Below are 18,111 nucleotides of genomic sequence, written 5' to 3'. Positions count from 1 at the left end.
GCCGCTGAGAATGGGGTATTAAATTAATAATAATAATAAATAGCTCTCCAGTAGAGATTCTTCAGTCTCCTTATGTCACCACAGAAATACTGCTTTAGTATTAGTGTGTGTCATATGCAAGACATTGGGGAAAAATTCTGATCTTACAGATGAAGTCAAATACTAATAATATGGGCTTAAACAGTCATGAACAAGTCAAGCGTACAGATGCTTGTTAGTTGAAATATGAAGCATGGATTCAAATTTATTTAATGGCTTTCCTCTCAGTTTCCGTTACTAATGTAGACTCTACCCAACGAAGCATTTTCCACCCAATGAGTGTTGTTTATGGAGGCATTTCCACTGAACATGAAACATCTGGTATGAAAATAGTTGAAAAGCTCTTTCTCCTTTTTCTGCTGACTGCATTGAGCCAACAAAAATATGGAAAACTACCCTTTTCAATTTAAAAATATCGGCAAGGGAAGAATCTATCTATTTCTAAGAGAATAGTAGCATTAAAAATGTGTATAATGCCAAAACTCTTCTATCTATTTCGTACTTTGCCGTTGGAGATTAAGAAAAAACAATTTGAAGAATGGGATAAGAAAATTAAACTATGGGCATTTAATCAAAAGAAACCAAGAGTGATGAATAAAATAGTCTATATGTCTAAAAAACTAATGGGCACAGGGGGCTCCCAAAACATACAGGAATATTACGAGTACATTCCAAATGAAAAAGTTTGAGTGTGGAATTCAAATAGATAAAAAGAGGACAGATGGATACAAGAAGTTCGAAAATGAAATAAACTTTGAACACGGGTTAATTTTGGAATATATCTCAAGTTGTTCAAAATAGAAAGACAAAAATTAAAAGGTCTCTAGAAAGGAATGTTAATGGAAATCTGGGAGAAATGGAAGGGAAAAGAGTAGATGCCCAGGGCTACTTTAGGAGTGCGTAACTCACTCAAGGAAAGTGGGCATGGTTTGGACAGGAAGGAGCACAAAACAATAAGATCTCTACACAGACAAGGGAATAGCACAAAATAGCACAACTGCTACAATGAAAAGAGGAGAATTAATACTGCTTCCAAATTTTATAGAGAAAGTGAGAGGAAGAAAACTTGTTTACTATTAAGAGGAATCTTGGAAAGATAGAAGTCTCCAGGGAGAGGGAGGAAGAGTGTATAATGAAAAGAGTTGTATAAAAATATATGAGGAAAAGAAAGTGACAAATATTAGGAGTTATATACAAAACATGATAGGAAGATCAAAAGAATCTTCACTTGGATAAGAATCATAATGGAAAAAATGGCAACAAGTTGACGGACGGAGAAGACATAGACCTTACAAAAGGATTATAGATAACATGAATAAAATAAAAACCGATACATATGCAGAACTAGAGCCGAAATTAATATTAAAAATGGTATAGAACAATCAGGAAACAGCTTGGCATATATGATAAGTGGGTAGAATCAGGAACCAGAAATGTTGGCATTGTAGGAGAAAAAAAAATGCACATATATACAGCTAATATGTGGCTAGAATGTATAGGAAGTGCACAAAAAATATGTGGGAAAATGTGATAAAAATACCATAGAAAAATATGTAAAGGTGCAAAAAAATAAAGAGATGTAAATATAGATTTACTCATTTATAGGAATTATGAGTGGATTATACTATAATAGAACAAAGAAAAAGAAAACTTTTCAAATTCATGATTAGAGCGGTCCATGCAGTAATAGCATTGGGGTGGAAGGACAAAAAAATCTGGACAATGCAGAAATGGTTGGAATATGTATGGGAGCAAATACAATTAGAAATTTTAGGAGGCACAAACATGTCCAAGAAATCAAATATGGCAAGGAAAACAAGGGACAGGATATGAAGGAGATTTGGATGGAATTCAAAGACTGGCTAATTTCACGTAAATTGGAAATTCATTACAGAGGAAGAAAATGGACAGGACAAGAAGATTAGAAAAGAATGGACTTGCAAGGGCTACATTCAAAGAAGAGTAGTTAAAGAAAGGAGGGAGGGGGGAGAAAGGGGGAAAAATGATATGGAGGATGTATATAAAGTATACAATATAAATCTGTAATAATTCCGAAATATCAATAAAAATATTTAAAAAAAAAAAATTTAAAAATATCTTTGGAGATGTGTCCTTTTCTGCGCTAGCCCTAATATTCCTTTCTCCAGTAAAACTACAGTTAGTTTTTACAGGGATGATCTGCCATTTACTGGGGGTTAATTTTTACACTTTTGAGAGTGTGCACTTCTCCTGAAGCAAATACCTAGCCAGATTTATTTTCATAATTTAATGAAGAAATAGCAGCACAGATAAGTTTTGGTGCTATTGTTAACAGAACATGGAGTTTCTAGAATAGCATAAAAATGCTACAGTGTACCAGTAACTGAGATATGCTTTGACTGTGGAAAGGATGCAGTGGGGCAGAATTCAGACAAGGAATGTACTACATGAATGTCACATTCTCATGCTTATGTATATCATAGTACTGCAGAGGTTTGCTTTGGGTGCTTTAACTAGACCTGTCTTCCTGACCGACAAGTCATTTTCTGTCACATTTTACTCCCACTCTAATAATTTTTTTTACTCTCATTCTGTCACATTTTACTCCAATTTCTCTTATTATTGATGCATTCATACTGCCTAAATGGCAATTGCCCAGTAGAATTTCCCTTGGACTTCACAGTCTGGTTTTTAGAATAATTGATGGGGTTACGGTATAGTGAACTGAGACTCCTCAGATAGCTCAGAGAAAATTGTTTTGCATTCTTTATGGGATCCCTAATCCTTATCAGAACCTTGGGGCTTAGAATAAGAGGAGTTGAATTTTATACCCTGCTTTTCTCTACTGTAAGGAGTCTCAAAGTGGCTAACAATATCCTTCTCACCCATAACAGACTCCTTGGGTAGGAGGTGGGGCTGGGAGAGTTCTGAGAAAACTATGACTAGCCCAAGGTCACCCAGCAGCCTGTATAGGAAGGAGTGGGCCAGGTCCCCAGATTAGATACAACTTCTATATCATGTTGTTTTAATTCTCCGTTTCAAGATGTGGCCTGTGAGGAATTGTGAGGAAATAGTTGGACATGTGCATCCCAGGTATTTCTCTCTTAGGTCAGCTTCAAGACCGCTGCCGGGATGTGGGAGTTTGGGCCACAGACATTCCATGCCGCATCTAACCCCCCTGGGACCGTCTCGCATGAGAGCGGTCCCAGAAACAGCCGCGGAAGACGAGCGCTGGAAGCAAATGCCGGCCACCCGACCCCACATCGGCGTGTCTCTGGCTCTGTCGACGCACGCCAGAGGCCTGGAGACATGCCTACCTCGACCCGCCCTGCTAACTGCTCCAGCGTTGCAGGGCAGGGGGGCGTGTCCCCAGGCAAGGTAAGTGAAGGGTGGAGGGGGGGGAGGGTGCCTTGGAGCCGCTGCCATTTTCCAAAAACCTTGCTTCCCGGAAAGGAGGGCGTCGGAAAATGGCGACTTTCAAGGCGCCGGGTCGGAAGCGGTGTGAGAGGCTGACCTTACTGGCTCGCAGAAGCTGGCAGCTGTGCCACCTGCAGGTGAATGGGAGCCCCTGGAGACGGGCGCTTTTGTCAGTCCCTCCCAGGGCGCCATAATCACTTCCATCTGAAAGGGCCTTAGATTCTTGAATCCCTTAGAGGCCTCTTGAACAGGTTGATTTCCCTTTAACTGACACTCAACTGCTCTCAGGGTTGCATCTCTTCTGAAGTATTTTCAATCCTCACCAGGGCTTTTTAAAAAGGTTATTTTTTTTCTCTTGGGTTGTTCACAAAATCATATTTTCCATATACCAAGGAAGTTCCTTGAGCATGTAGAGAATTTTACTTTATCTGTGGTAGTTCTTTTGTGCTGCTTTAATCTATGAGTTGTCTCAGTGATTTTGAGTCTCCTGACGAATCTTGAGGATGACATCCTAGAATCACTACTGGGGGTGGCCCCAGCATCCCAAATGAGGGAGGCAAGGAGGATGGGTGAAAAGGCAACCCCCCCTAGCCTGCCTGTGTATCAAATCATGAGCTGGACCCCTTCCTTGGGGAAGGGCTGTGACTAAGTGAGAGACGCAGGAGCTCCAGATGTTCAGGAATCACTTATCAGTCCTACCAGCATGGCCAATTGGCCATGCTGGTAGGGGCTGATGGGAATTGTAGTTCCTGAACATCTGGAGAGCCGCAGGTTCCCTACCCCTGTGGTAGAGCATTTGTTTGGCATGGAAATAGTCCCAGGTTCAAACCCTGGCATCTCCTGATAGAAGGACCAGGTTAGTAGGTGGTGTGATATCTGCTTGGGACCTTGAAGAGCCACTGCCTGTTTTGAATAGACAATAATGATCTGGTAGACCAATGCATAAAGCAGATTCAAGTGTTCATGTATTCAACATGGCTTGGGAGGTGACAAACTAGTGGCAATCCTTACTTGCCTTCTGCAGTGAGGGGTTTGGCTGGCTGGGTGCCTTCTCTTTGTGGGGCTTGGGTTGCCAGCTTGAAGCTCCCCACTACCATTCCATAACTGGTCACCTACACCCATTTCCTAAGAGAGGGCTTCATAGATTGCTGGCTGCCACTTGGCTCAGTCACCACGACCATGATGATGCCATGGCTGTGGGGACTTCAGGGAAGGCACCTGGCTGCCATGCATCCACCACTCCCCAGTGTGGAGCCCTGAGCAGGTGCCCTGGAGATCCTGTGCCTAAGACCACTCCTACTTCCAAATGTTGTTGTCTGAGTCCCACAGGAACACCATTTTGAGCTGCATGAGCGGATGAACTTGTACGCAAGTGCAGCAGCCTTGTTTGCTATGTGGGAACAAAGGTGGCCCAACAAGGCTGCTGAGTCAGTTCCCTCGGTTTTTAACAAAGAAAAACATGATAATGATTTACAAGCTTAGGTCAACTTGGAGATTATTGCTGCTGCCCTCCTCCCTTTCAGGACATCAGAGTGCTCCAAATAATGGCATGGGAGTATGTAGAAAAACAGGCTACTAAACATTTTTGGAAAGCTGATAAGCTTAAACATCATCACTGCCTGTGAAGTAACCTTTCTTTTGGAAGAGGTCATTATAATTAATCTCCAAAGCAACTCATCTCCCAAAATCATTGAATTCCATGGTTCCCCCCCCTTTTCTTCTGGGGGTGGGGGGAGATTTTTATGTCACCTCGTCTCTGTAAATACCCAATGCCAGTATACTTGGAGGAATGTCTGCTGATAAACAAAGAATATGTATCAGTTCTCCTCTAATACATGCAATATCATGTAAGATAATAGCACCTTCCTGTGTGTATGATGATTATTGAAAAATATATCTAAGTTGTTTTAAAGTAATATGCTTTAAAGTTGTTTTAAGCATGCTTTTTTGATGGCCCACATCTGGACCTCAGTCTGATATTTGGTGGACTTGTGGCCATCATGACACAAACTATACATCCAATACAGCAAAAAAAAAAAAAAAAAGGAACAAAGAAAGAATGCGCCTGTAGTTTCAAAATGAGCCATGACACCTATGATGTAATCTCTCAGAAGGGGGTATTACCAGTAATTAACTTATTTTATTTAACCAACACACGGAAAGCAGTTTAGATAAAAAACCAACATGCTACAAATTAGTGGCCAGAAATCCAGCTTCTCAGCCTCACCAATTCTGACAGCAGTTTATAACAGTACTTTTAGACCAAACTGGGACTGGAGATTCCACTAATTCTAATTGTTTTTCACTGAACAGGCTTGTAAAATGCAAATATCAGACCTTTATACTTGAGTGTACCTGTGATCCACCCACTCTTACCGCTTTGCAAACCAGTAAAAAGCCACCACATTTGAAGTGAAAATATGAACATTATTTAATAACTGATCCTCTGTAATAAACAATTTGAAAATATTTTACAAGGAATCACACGCACAATATTTTACAAAGATTTTAGTCTTTTAAATTTTTCAACTCTTCTGTACAAAAAAATTAAAAAAACCCATTTTGAATCATTAGAAAGAAAACATCTTAGATGAAGAATGATAGGAATTTGAGCGATCCCAGCAGCTGTAGGAACAACTACTTGTTGCTTTTCTTTTTTCTTTTTTTAACTTAAAATATAATATATATTTATTTATAGTTATGTATATTTTTTTCATTTTTCTCAAATGAGCAGCACCCGACTAGACTACAGATTTACATACACTCCCGGTAACACAGAGCCAGCCATCTGGTCAAAACACGGTTCCCATAGACATAACCAAACACACACTGAAGAAGCTACAAGCAAAATGACCTTTAATTAACCTTGTCATTAATTAGTGAATCACCTCCCTGCCCTCTTGGCTCTGGAGTCAAACTTCCAAGACTGGTTAAGGCCATGGGCCTCCCCCTCCCTTTCCCACCCCTTTTAACTAACATGTTCAGTGGTCTGAGTCATTGTTACCTCTCACTACTGTGAACCACATGTGAGAAAACAAACAGAACATAGGAAAGGCTAAGTTAAACTTTCTGCTCAGACCTTATGGGACTGCTAGAACGAGGTTCCCTAGATGGGACTGACTAGCTCAACTATTTGATTAGGTTCCAGGTTTACACAAGAGTTCCTTTTGGTATGTATATTTTAGCCTTACCCTCTCTCCGCCCATGTTTCCTATTCACTAGGATTCCAGAAATCAGATTGATGTTCACAACCACAAACATGACCTCTCTGTTAATCCCATGTAATTCTTTGTCATAATGGTTAACCTTTAGTGTTACAAAGGGTCCCCCCCCAAAACATATACCAACATAGATATCTCGCTACGATTTTGAGAAACCATTTTCCATCTGAAGGGGTTGGAAAGTATTTCCACCTGTCTACTGTTAAAGGGTCATTTATTATGTTTTGTGAGACTACCTATTGTACTAGGCTGGAGGTAAAAGGCCAGCTATTTGGGCAAACTCTGGACTCCCTTCTATTCTCCTAAGATCTGCTTCTCTTCTATAAGTTTAGTACCTTCTAATCAACCTTCCATGGACAAAGCTGAAGAACAAATGGAAGCCTTAGTGGTTTATTTCATTATATAAACTGACCCAGGGTGGCTCCACAGACAATACTTGGGTGGCTCTAATGGTAAGAGGCAGCAATTGGAGTTGTTGACTACTGGAACTCCAGAATATCCTACAGATAACAGTCTGTACTGGGGCTGGGATTTCCAGCCTTCATCTATAGTTCTGAGCGGTCATTTGGAGAGAGCTAGATGTTTGGTAGATCAGCCACATAAACATGTATGAATATATTTGAAGGTCTCATTCTTAAAAGGCAAAAATCACTAGGCAGGGAAATAACCAAGGTATTTCTTTCCACATTCTGACCTGCATGTTCTGTAATGCCATCATTCCATGCACATAGCAGATCTTAACAAAAAAGAATTATCCGCATGCATTGCATTCAGGGCCGTGTTTTCTCAGCCTGTTTCATTGTCAGAAAAGTTCACCATCCACATACTTGCCTGTTTTGGCTCTGAAGCTTTGAGAAGCAAGGTCTTCGCCTCATTCTTGTGACACATTAAAATGTGAAGGGGTATTGTTGACCTGATGTGTGAGTTAACTGGTAAAAGAAGCCTTCCTTTTGCCTTAGCACTGACCAGTAACACCTAACCAAGGCTTCTATAGCTTCCAAACATGAAAGGAATTGAAGCAGGGCAGCATCTCTGTTGTCTCTGGTATTCCCTGCTAGGCCCCCGAGAGGCTGAATCCACTCTGATGCCCAGGCCAAGTATTGAAAGTGGAAATTGTGCCATGTTGCAACTTGTGCTCTGCCTAAGTTGGGGTGGTGTGGAGATCTTCCATTGTCAGAGCTCTATTCAGCAGTCTTCATTCTCCTCTGAAAAGGAGGCCATAGCCAGGAGCCAGGAAAATATAAAGCTGCTGTTAGGGTAGATATGCAAACAGTACTACAGAAACAAGAATCCACTTTCCTAATTGCCACAAGGTGATCTGGTGTTTAATGCACTACAACTGCATATCATCAAATGCCACAGTCATTAGCATTAGAAATCTCTAAACTACTAGGTGTAGCAGAGATGCAAACATATGCAGCAATTTATTGCACCACTGCAAGTCACAGGGAGACTACAAGATACAAATTAGGCAATGCTGAGCAACTGCTGGTTCATCACAGCTACCGTACAAGGGGTCTTGAGTGATTTTCAAACAGCAACTCCTATCATCTTCTCTTCTGTCCCACAGCTCTGCTCTCAAATTATAACCCTCAGTGTGGAAAATAGCTAGTGCCATGGAGTGCACACAGACACTGTAGAAGGACACTCACTGAAGCTGTAGCATCTGCTCTCCTAGATGAAGCTTGGGGAAACCATAGTTACACCACCTCCCACTCCTCCCCAAAACAGGTTTCTCAGCATTAAAATGTATTTCTTTAAAAGGAACCAATTAATTTAATGCCATGAAAAAATATAGGGCTTTTAAAAGTGTAACAATCCACCTGAAGCTGTTGGTTGGGGATGTAAGGTGGGGAAGCCGGAGGACAGAAACAATGCTCAAGTTGTTAGCACACCCAACTGTCCTTTTCACAGTAAGGCAAGGGAAAGTAAGCTCAACCTAGGGAGGAACAATATATTGATTCCTTAAGGGACATCTGTGCAGATCAAACAGGAAGCTGTTTTTCTTATTACCTATTCCTGGCTAATCTGGGCTCCAGGGACAAGACTAGCCTTCATAATATTGTGAAAGAATTTGTATAGGAGGTAGAGTGCACCAAATACATTTGTGATTAGGTTTTGTTAGGTATATAGTTTAGAAACAACATATTTAAGGGCATTACACCAATCAGAAACGTTTCCATTTGATCCCATTGGACATTAAGCTGGATCTTGAGTAAGTTTGTGACAGCAACCAACTTGTTATCTGAACTGCCACTAAAGTAAAGTATTCAAAAATATGGAAAGGCCTTTTAACAATGTTAGATTTCCCCACCCAGATGATAAGCATTGCAGGTCATATATACTGACTCCAGATGCTTTGTGCTCCATCCCTGAATATTTGTTGCTAATGAGGTACACCTTATGGGAGTACCCTGGCTCCAGAGCAGTAACCAATCAGAGTCACAGCCAAAATTGCACAAGGGAGACTATGGTTTCAGTCAGACTAAAGTGGAATAGGCCTGGGGGTTTCTGCCAAACACACTAGAAACAGTTGCCCACATCACAAAACAGTCACACAGTTTGGCACAATTTGGCAGTCTCTACTTAAAAGAGACCAGCAAGATACTGGGAGTGCATCCACAACCAGTAAAATTGATTAGTACTGGGAATATATCCAAGGAATAACGGTATGCTCTCTACTTTATATCAGCTAGAGCTATTTATAACTTCCCAGTTTATTTCTCTGTAATTCTGTACAAGGCCAATGATGCAAAACTATTATTTTTAGCACCAGTGGAAAAAAGAAACAGTGAGAGACTTGGAAGGAGAGGATTTTCAGACACTTTACTCATCTTTTGGACAACAGGATAGCCAGAGGAAGGGGGACACATGAAATAGAATCATGGTAAAGCTGATTTTTGAGAGAGAACTGAAATCACTCTCCTACTTTCAAGAACTAGAATCAGTGGAAATAAAGCAAACACACTGCAGTTCATGTGCCAAAGGTCTACTTCCAGATCTCTCAGACACACATTTCTGCAATAGACAGTTCCCTCTTGCATCCATTTGCACTATATGATCACATTTGTTTTAGCAGTCTGACCCTGATGTTATCCTTAGTCACTCATATCATACCAGACTGCAGAAATATTCCTTCAGATATGGTCAAGGATGTTCTTTAAGCAGGCAGTTACAGCCCCATAAAAGCTTTTAAAGAAAAACCACTTCTATGTGAGTCTCTTGCCATCTGTACTGAAATAAAATATAGTTGTGGGAACACCACATGTAGAATATTTTACATCACATATGATTTCAGATGACAGCATAAGGTTTTGGAGAACCAACTCTCTGGCAATTCTGGTTTAGCACTAAAGCGCCAAACCAGGAACACAGAACACTTCTGTTTAAATATATTATGAAATTGTCAATAAAACTAGGACATATTTTTGCTTACAGACTTGCAGATTCAAGTAACCAGACCATTGGTTGCTTTCCAGGTTTCCTTATAATAAAGAGAATGAAGCTTTTAACACTTTCATTGCTCATAATAGTTAGAATGTAAATGTTTAGATTCAGTATGTGGGAAACAACTTTTGACTGGGCTCTATGATATGTGATGTTGAAACAGGGTGCAGTGCTGCCACACATAATTTCATAATCCTGTTGTAAATTTCATCAGTTCCTGCCATTGTAATGAACTGTTTTCTGCTGGTTAAATCTGCAGCACAGTGCGCTGTATAATGTTGCACTTATTTCTTGGACTATGACTCTTGCTCCGAACAAAGTAGAAACTTCACTGGCTACTCTAAGTGCAGAGGTGATGATGCAATCACAATGGATATTTACTGTGAACCATAGTAACGCAGCCAGTGCGAGCCCTAAAAAAGAAGGTAGCTTTTGAACAGAATGTACAGAAAATGATAGACTGTGTCATCAGATTGTGTCATCAGTAATAATCCCAGACATGGGATGTTACCTGCAAAGCCACCTGGAAGGGTTCTGTGTGTTTGAGATGGATGTCATTTCCATGATAACACAGTACTTTTACATTTCTCTTTTAAAGTATGTGGAAAATAATTGGTACTCTGTGGAAGATCTGATTGTAAGGGCTTAGTTGTGCTCTTATTCACCCCTGTATTTCTGGTACTGAATGGCTGGAGGATGCTGTAAAGATACGATAACAATTCCACACAAAGTTGGGAAGAAAACCTTTGGCTACCACCTTCTTGGTTTGGTTCAGCATATATTGTTTCAGTCAGAGGTGGAAGAAAGTATCTGTTAGGGGAACAGAGGGACACTGTGGACTCGGAATAAGGTCACCTTCAGCTTGGCCAGCCTCACCTTAAGTCCTCCTCAAGGACAGGACACAGCAGAAATCACAAGGAAAGGGTTTGTAGTGTTTTGAAGAGCAGGAGACATAATTGTGGTTTTTTGATAAATCAATACATTCCCAGGCAAGGAAATTATTTGAGACATGGTATGTTGGATGTGGGCTATATCTGTTATTGTACCTTGGTATTCATTTTGCTGATGATAGAACCATTGTTCCCCTCCAACCATGCAAGGGTTACTAGAATGGTGTGCATAAGAATCTTGACACAAAGCCTTCTCCCCTGATCAGTCTGCAAGTCCTCTTAGTATGGAATTATTGGTTTAAATAAATAATACTGACCATAAAATTCAAGTCAAATCCTTTTTTTCTTTGTGTCCTTGTTGCTGACAACAAATATTATAATTTGTCAGGCTAAAATGCTTGGAAATTAGATGTAGAAAGATCTAGTTTAAAATCTTCAGGCTAAAAATAAAATCATAATAAATTTAAAAATTGATCTGAGATGGATCTAACTAATGAGAGATTTAGCAACGATGGCCTTGGAAAGCACAGCGCGAACTGGGTGGAATGGAAATGCTGCGGTGACATCTTACGATTCATTTGAGTTTAACAAGCCACTGGAATTGGCTGAAAAGTTAACTAAACTACAGAATCAATTTGGCAAGAATATACCACTTTTTCTGCTCTATTGATTTTTGTAGTTGCTGTTTGCATGATTGGGATGGGAAGGTAAATTGTTTCAAACACAATAGTAATTTGTCAACATTGTTGGTTAAATACTTTTAAGACAAAATGATGAGACCCCTCCTGATGAAACTGATAAAAGTCTCCCAGAATTCAACAGATTCAATGGGGAAGAATTATGAGGCCATTGTTCTTCTTATTTGGCCAACAGCTCAATGGGTGGAAAGAAGAGCAATGAATCAAAGCTCAAGTATGTTCACTGTGCGGAGAAGGTCACAGTGGCGGTTCGTGCTCCCCCAAGTCTTGCTCAGAGCTCTGTGTTTGCACAACCTGCTGTGCAGAGACACTGGACGGGCAAGGAGAGGATGGGAGGAAACGAGAAACAAACAATGAAAATAGCTTCTGAACTTCTGAATGAAGAAAGAACTTCCTCATGAGTAATGCCAAGGTGTAACCAGAGTTGATGGGACTAGGCAGCTGCCCTCCTTTGGCAAGTCTGGAGGGATGGAGATGGTGCAGAAAACAAATATGGATGGGCTGGACTAAATGGATGTTTCAAAGGCAAGATGCCGAGGGCAGTGGATTGCAACAGGCAGTCAAATAGAGGAGAAGGAGCTGCAGAAATATCAAGATTCTCCAGGAAGGTCTAAAGGATGCTCCTCTGCCACAGTCTGAGGTATCTTCCTGTGGAAACAAGAAGTGGGAGAAAGTTCTATCAGATCTGTTCATTCATATGTGGTCAAGAATATCCCAATTGCTTTCACACAGGAAATCAGTACACATTTCAAGATATTTTTCCTTGAAAAAAAATTGAACAATGATCTTCGGATCTACTGACCATTCTGCATACAATTCCTGGCCCAGTCTGCTTTTCTCTGTCCCACTACCATATGATCTGAATGGCTTATATCACATGGTACCGTATATACTCATGTATAAGTCAACCTGAATATAAGTCGAGGCACCTAATTTTACCACAAAAAACTGGGAAAACTTATTGACTTGAGTATAAGTCTAGGGTGGGAAATGCAGCAGCTACTGGTAGATTTCAAAAATAAAATAGATACCAATAAAATTACATTAATTGAGGCATCAATAGGTTAAATGTTTTTGAATATTTATTTTAAAGTAAAACAGTAAACTAGCTCTGTAAGTGGGAAAGAGGGACAACAAGAACAATATGGTCTGAACAATAACTTTAAAAGTACAAAAAACCTTAGCTCAATCAGCAACCAAGCTAAAACACAAGAGTTAAAATCCTTCAAAACTGGATTCCTCCTCCTCATCTGTATGTCCAAATGTAAGCCAACTTAGATTTTAAGAGGGATGTTATCAGAAATGGAAAAGGAGTTCAAGTCTTTGGACAGTTTGATCCCACCTTGTGACCCCTTGCAACATTCATCACCACAGACTTCATAAACAAACAAAACTTTAAATCTGTTTTCTGTTTCATAAACAATAGTGTGCAGTATAACAATGAAATATGGCAAACCAATACAGAAACAATAATCAATATACAATAGTTCTGGCCTGCTATGCAAAACAGACTAGCAGAGTCTCAGTCCTTTACAATTCTCTCTAGCTGTATATAGGCTCTAGGCCTCTTAACTGAACTCTGTGAAGTTGACTGGCTCCAGCTACAGGCAGCACCTATTATAACATTTTATAACAGGAAACCAAAATACAAACTAATAGTCAATCAATATAAACACAATATCCCCTTCTCAACAATTAATACAAACATTCTCATATCTGAAATACAGGCCTCAACAATTCTGAGGAAATGGAGCCTTTCCTTCCTTATATGGAAAATCTGAGCTCTTTAGCTCCCCCTAATGGACCCTGGATTACACAATCAGAGCTTAGCTACATGCAGTTACCATATATGCTTCAGTATAACACCCGAATTTAAGTTGAGGGGAGCTTTTTCAGCATTAAAAATGTGCTGAAAAAGTCGACTTATACATGAGTATATACAGTAAATCTTCACTGATGTTAAGAATTGCTGGCAGCAAGATAGGATTTCCTCACCTCTTCTTTCTTATTCTGAAGCCTAACATTTGGCTGCTGTGGGACAAGCACCCCATTTTATAACAGCGTAGTGTTTGCTGCAGGAATGGGGAATCAGCAACCATCACCTTCCTTCTATTAATGGAAATTTTCTATGGGATCCAAGCTAGTATCTTTGAATCTTTAAAAAGGACAATGGTCTGTTTTAAAAGCAAGGAAGGGATGAACAATTAAAAATGTTCATCCAACAGTTTCTCTCAGAAACTGGGGGTTCATTATGTGCTATTGGCAGATTTGTTGAAGAGGTACCATCTCCTCCTCTCAGTGTTTCTTGAGATGCCTGGACTGATATGGTGAGAAACATTACCACCTTGCAAAATTGATGTTTCGGCTGGCAGGCTATGGCATTTACTCATAAATCCCACAGTACTGTTCCAGTGGAGTACATCCACAATATATCCTTGCACTTCTAGCATCCATGGGCCAGTCTTCCTCTACTCACCGTTGCATTGTAGTCAAAACAGATGCGGGGACCTTTTCGATATCGTGGCCTTTCTACCAACTCACACTGATTGGGTTCTCGTGGTGGAGCTTTTCATTGTCAAGGAAATACCATGTACACCTGTAACAAACTTTTGGGGATATGGAAGAGGAGTAGGGTAAAAAAAACATGGAGTGCATGAACATGAAATCAGCCATCATTTAGAAAGACCAAGAAAGGATTAGTATACTCTTCGTGATTCTAAGGGCATAACTACCCATTGTTTTATCAAAAATAGGTCCCTCAATGGGTGTTTGCCAAAGGTACCTGAGAGCCAGCAGACAGAAGGGAAAGAATTCATAATAACCATTCCCATGTCACCTGATTCTTCCCCTGAAAATGCCACAGTGTTTATTGTTCCCACCTCACCTCTCAGTTTGAGAGTCTGAATAGAGGAAAAGTATTTAAAACAATGGGACAGAGTTGGTGGCAATGGGGATGATGTTAAAACGGCCTCTGAGCTCCCCCCCCTCCCCACAGCCTTCTGTGACTCGTATCGTATGGCTGTAATTTGAATGTCAAAATAAACACAGGAAATAGATATGGGAAAGTGTTTTTCAGAAATGCAGCAGTGGATGATCATGTGTCATAATGCACTCCATAGAAACATTTTATTGAAGCTGATTCTGTATTTTGCAATAAAGGATACCCTTAACTTCTGCTTGAAGAAGTTTGGTGGATTCACACTGACTGCATATTGGCTTTTCTGCTACAACAAACAGAAGGTTGGTGTTGGCAAGCCTTTGAGCATGGAATAGCCTGGAGAAGAAAAAAAAAGCAGTGAGGTTTTTTGTGACACATGCTGTTATCCTGCCATTTTTACCAACTTTGTACAATTTACAGATTACCTATATAGGTTACAGTTTTCTTTATGGAAAGAGAGGGCTGCTTTTCATGCCACTTTTTATACTTAAGGTACAGACACCCAAGTCCAACAGATGCATATTATGCACCACTTTCCCATTCCAAATGGAAATGTAATTTGTGGTGGTGGTGACAGTGACAGTGGAGGGCATAAATTCTTGTGTATTTGCAGGCATACATTATATTGCTAAGCAATATTGTAGCATCTTGATCTCTCAGGGTATATCAGACTTTGACTGGTTCAGTGGTTGTTTCTTCTCAATGGAACTTTGGGAATTGTAGTTCTGTGAGGGAGGATAGGGTTCTTGAAGTGTTCTTAGCATCCTTACTGAACTACAATTCCCAAGGTTTGGAGGAAAAAAAACTATGATAGGTGAAACTGAGAAAAACTGATGTATAAGTACAGACTATTTATTTATTTACTTTATTTATACCCCACCTTTCTCCCTAAGGGGGACCCAAAGCAGCTCCCATTGTTCTCTCCTCTTCCATGTTATCTTCACTACAATCTTGTGAGGTAGATTAGGCTGAGAGAACGTGACTGACCCTGATCGTTTCCCCACTTACCATCTGCTGCGCGCTACTCTCTCCAAGTAGCGCGGGGTCCCACGGCACTCCCCACTACAGGGGCGGCGACACATGCAGCTGCCCCGATGCTGCCGCTCTCGCACCCCCTCAGTGCGCGTCATTCCTGGCGCTCCTCAAAACGGCGCCTTTTGATGACCCTGCGCAGAGCGCGGGGTTGTGGGGAAGTCCAGGTGCGTGCCAGAAATGACGCGCGCTGAGAGTAGCGCGCAGCAAAGGTGGTCGATGGTAAGTGGGGAAACGACCCCTAACAAGCTTCCATGGCAGTGTAGTGATTCAAATCTGGGTCCCCATGATCTTAGTCCAGTGTTTTAACTACAACATACTGGCTAGTCCTCAATTGTTCAGAGAAAGGTGGCCTATTATTGGAAAACTATCAAAGCATACAGACACATCAAAGTATCTCTGGTTCTTTACATAAAAATGTGCTCATAGCTTCCCATCAGTTTCTGTGACAGTTACCATAAACCTTGGTAAAAAAGTTATAATTCGAAGCCGCGTGTGTGTGTGTGATGTTGGGGATAAGCACAGCAATTTGGATGCCAACAGCTTCGGTCGCTGTAAAGCAAGTGAAACCTTCTAGCAGAACAATAATCGACCCGACTGAAGAAGATTTATCCACAGTCAATGATGGTGTTGTACGTGTAGTTAACTGTACTAAAATAGTACTGGGTTTGCTTCATGATGCAGCTGGTCTCCTTGGTCTCCATGCTGTCTGCTGCAACATCCTCTATTAAAACATACAACACATACTCAACAGAGATCATAGTATCTTCTTCTTGAGTCATACAAATTAACTTCTTTTCTCTACCTATGTATAACCCACCCTTAAAAAAAACAATATTTGAATGATAATTGTGAAATAAATTATATTTCACCCTGTAATCTATTGCTTGTTTTTTCTGTTAAGCCTAACATTAGCTTAAATTTGTTTTCATTACCCAGAAGTATGTTCTGTACTAAAAAGATACATGCCTTTCTGTTACTGCTCTGGACAGATATTGTATTTTCCCATCTTCCTAGTTGTTATTCTTTCATTTTCCCTATCCCTCTCCATTATTCCGGATTAACATATTTTTAATGATGAATTTGTATCACTGTACCCGTTTATCATAAATGCCTTTGTAAATTTTTCCCGACACTTTCTTTTTGCAGAAACTAAACTCAGCTATTTCATTATAAGCACCAAAATGCACCTCAATAAATATAATGTAGTGTGCCAAAATATATTTTGAGGTGCATTTTGGTGCTTGGGTACACAATATAATTGCTAATGCAACTGTGTTTTCTAAATACCTATTCATACAATGTTGGGTGGTGTGTATTTAATACAAAATTATGCAAAGATTGTTACTGGGTCAAAAATAAAGCACAAGACTATAGAAAGATGCCCCCTTGCTCCAAACCAACAATTCCAAATAATGATCAGACCCTGCATTAGCTCACAGTAGCTCTATCGCACTTGACACAAAATAATGACCCAACACAGGTAAGAACAGATTTTCTTATTAGGCAGTGGGGCTAGCATACTCACGATTGCTGTTGTAAGATAGCCTACAGATCCTACAGAAGTGTGGGACTGAAAGGTTCTTGTGGGTCTTTCTCACTACCCTCCTGCCCTCCCTGGTTTCTCCTGCAATACTGTGATGACACAGCTATTAAATATCTCAGGGAACCAGGGATGTAGGTAAGGGGGGGGGGAGTTTCTCGGGTTCAATCCCCTCCTATTACCTGTCCGGGCTTGCTTGAAACAATGCATGGAATGGAAAACAGCCAGAAAGCCCTCAATCACTGAACCCACCCCATAAAAAATCTATACGTACGTCACTGCAAGGGACGGTGGGAAAGAACTGCGCCCATGACCACCATTGTGTCTACACGTAATACGATCCAGCCCAGTAACCTTTTGCTATATTTATTCTATAAGTGTTTAGAGAACAGACAATAATTTTGTTGTCCCATTCAGATTTAATTTGGGGGGAAAAACTACAGGTGTGGCTACTGGGCTTTGGTTGAGCAGGGAATTTGATCCTCAGCCTCTTTGGAGGTTTATATTCTAACTCTAAACAATTTTGAAACTTCTGAATGGCTGCCTTACATCCACAATGTTGAGAAAAATGGCCTAATATAGCAAAATAAAACAAATATGGAACTTTTCTAGATGAATCCAATGAAATACTTATGTACTATTCTGCTCCTGTAGGGAATAATGTCAACAAAGAATCTGAATTCCCAAGTAAGGAAAAACTACTGGTAATCTTGTATAGTTCAGTCCCATTTCCTTTTCCTAAATCTAACTAATCTACACTTGTCTATTGTATTCTCACTCCTGCTTATCTTTTTGAGACTGGATGGATTGAACCAGTAGGGAACATACCTGTTTGAAACCAGCTGCTGTAGGTTAGCCCATACAAGAACTGCTGAAATAGAGACCTTTGGGAAACAAATGACCATTA

General features: G+C 40.3%; 1 protein-coding gene across 3 annotated transcripts in view; it reads right to left on the bottom strand.

Annotated features, from left to right (window-relative positions):
* Window positions 1-9,461: 9,461 nt before the first annotated feature.
* CACNA2D2 (calcium voltage-gated channel auxiliary subunit alpha2delta 2) overlaps window positions 9,462-18,111 on the bottom strand; it is a 719,552-nt gene continuing 710,902 nt past the window's right edge. For all 3 annotated transcript variants that reach the window (XM_048488253.1, XM_048488254.1, XM_048488255.1), the window contains 5 exons: window positions 18,033-18,088; window positions 16,266-16,385; window positions 14,856-14,970; window positions 14,168-14,256; window positions 9,462-12,339 (listed from right to left, as the gene is read on the bottom strand). In XM_048488253.1, the coding sequence (XP_048344210.1) occupies window positions 16,270-16,385; window positions 18,033-18,088 (172 nt within the window). In that variant the 3' untranslated portion in view covers window positions 9,462-12,339; window positions 14,168-14,256; window positions 14,856-14,970; window positions 16,266-16,269. The remainder of the gene's footprint in view (window positions 12,340-14,167; window positions 14,257-14,855; window positions 14,971-16,265; window positions 16,386-18,032; window positions 18,089-18,111) is intronic.

The sequence above is a fragment of the Sphaerodactylus townsendi genome, linkage group LG03, assembly GCF_021028975.2.
Source record: "Sphaerodactylus townsendi isolate TG3544 linkage group LG03, MPM_Stown_v2.3, whole genome shotgun sequence".
Taxonomy (NCBI): domain Eukaryota; kingdom Metazoa; phylum Chordata; class Lepidosauria; order Squamata; family Sphaerodactylidae; genus Sphaerodactylus; species Sphaerodactylus townsendi.
This window is presented reverse-complemented; position numbering and strand designations above follow the sequence as displayed.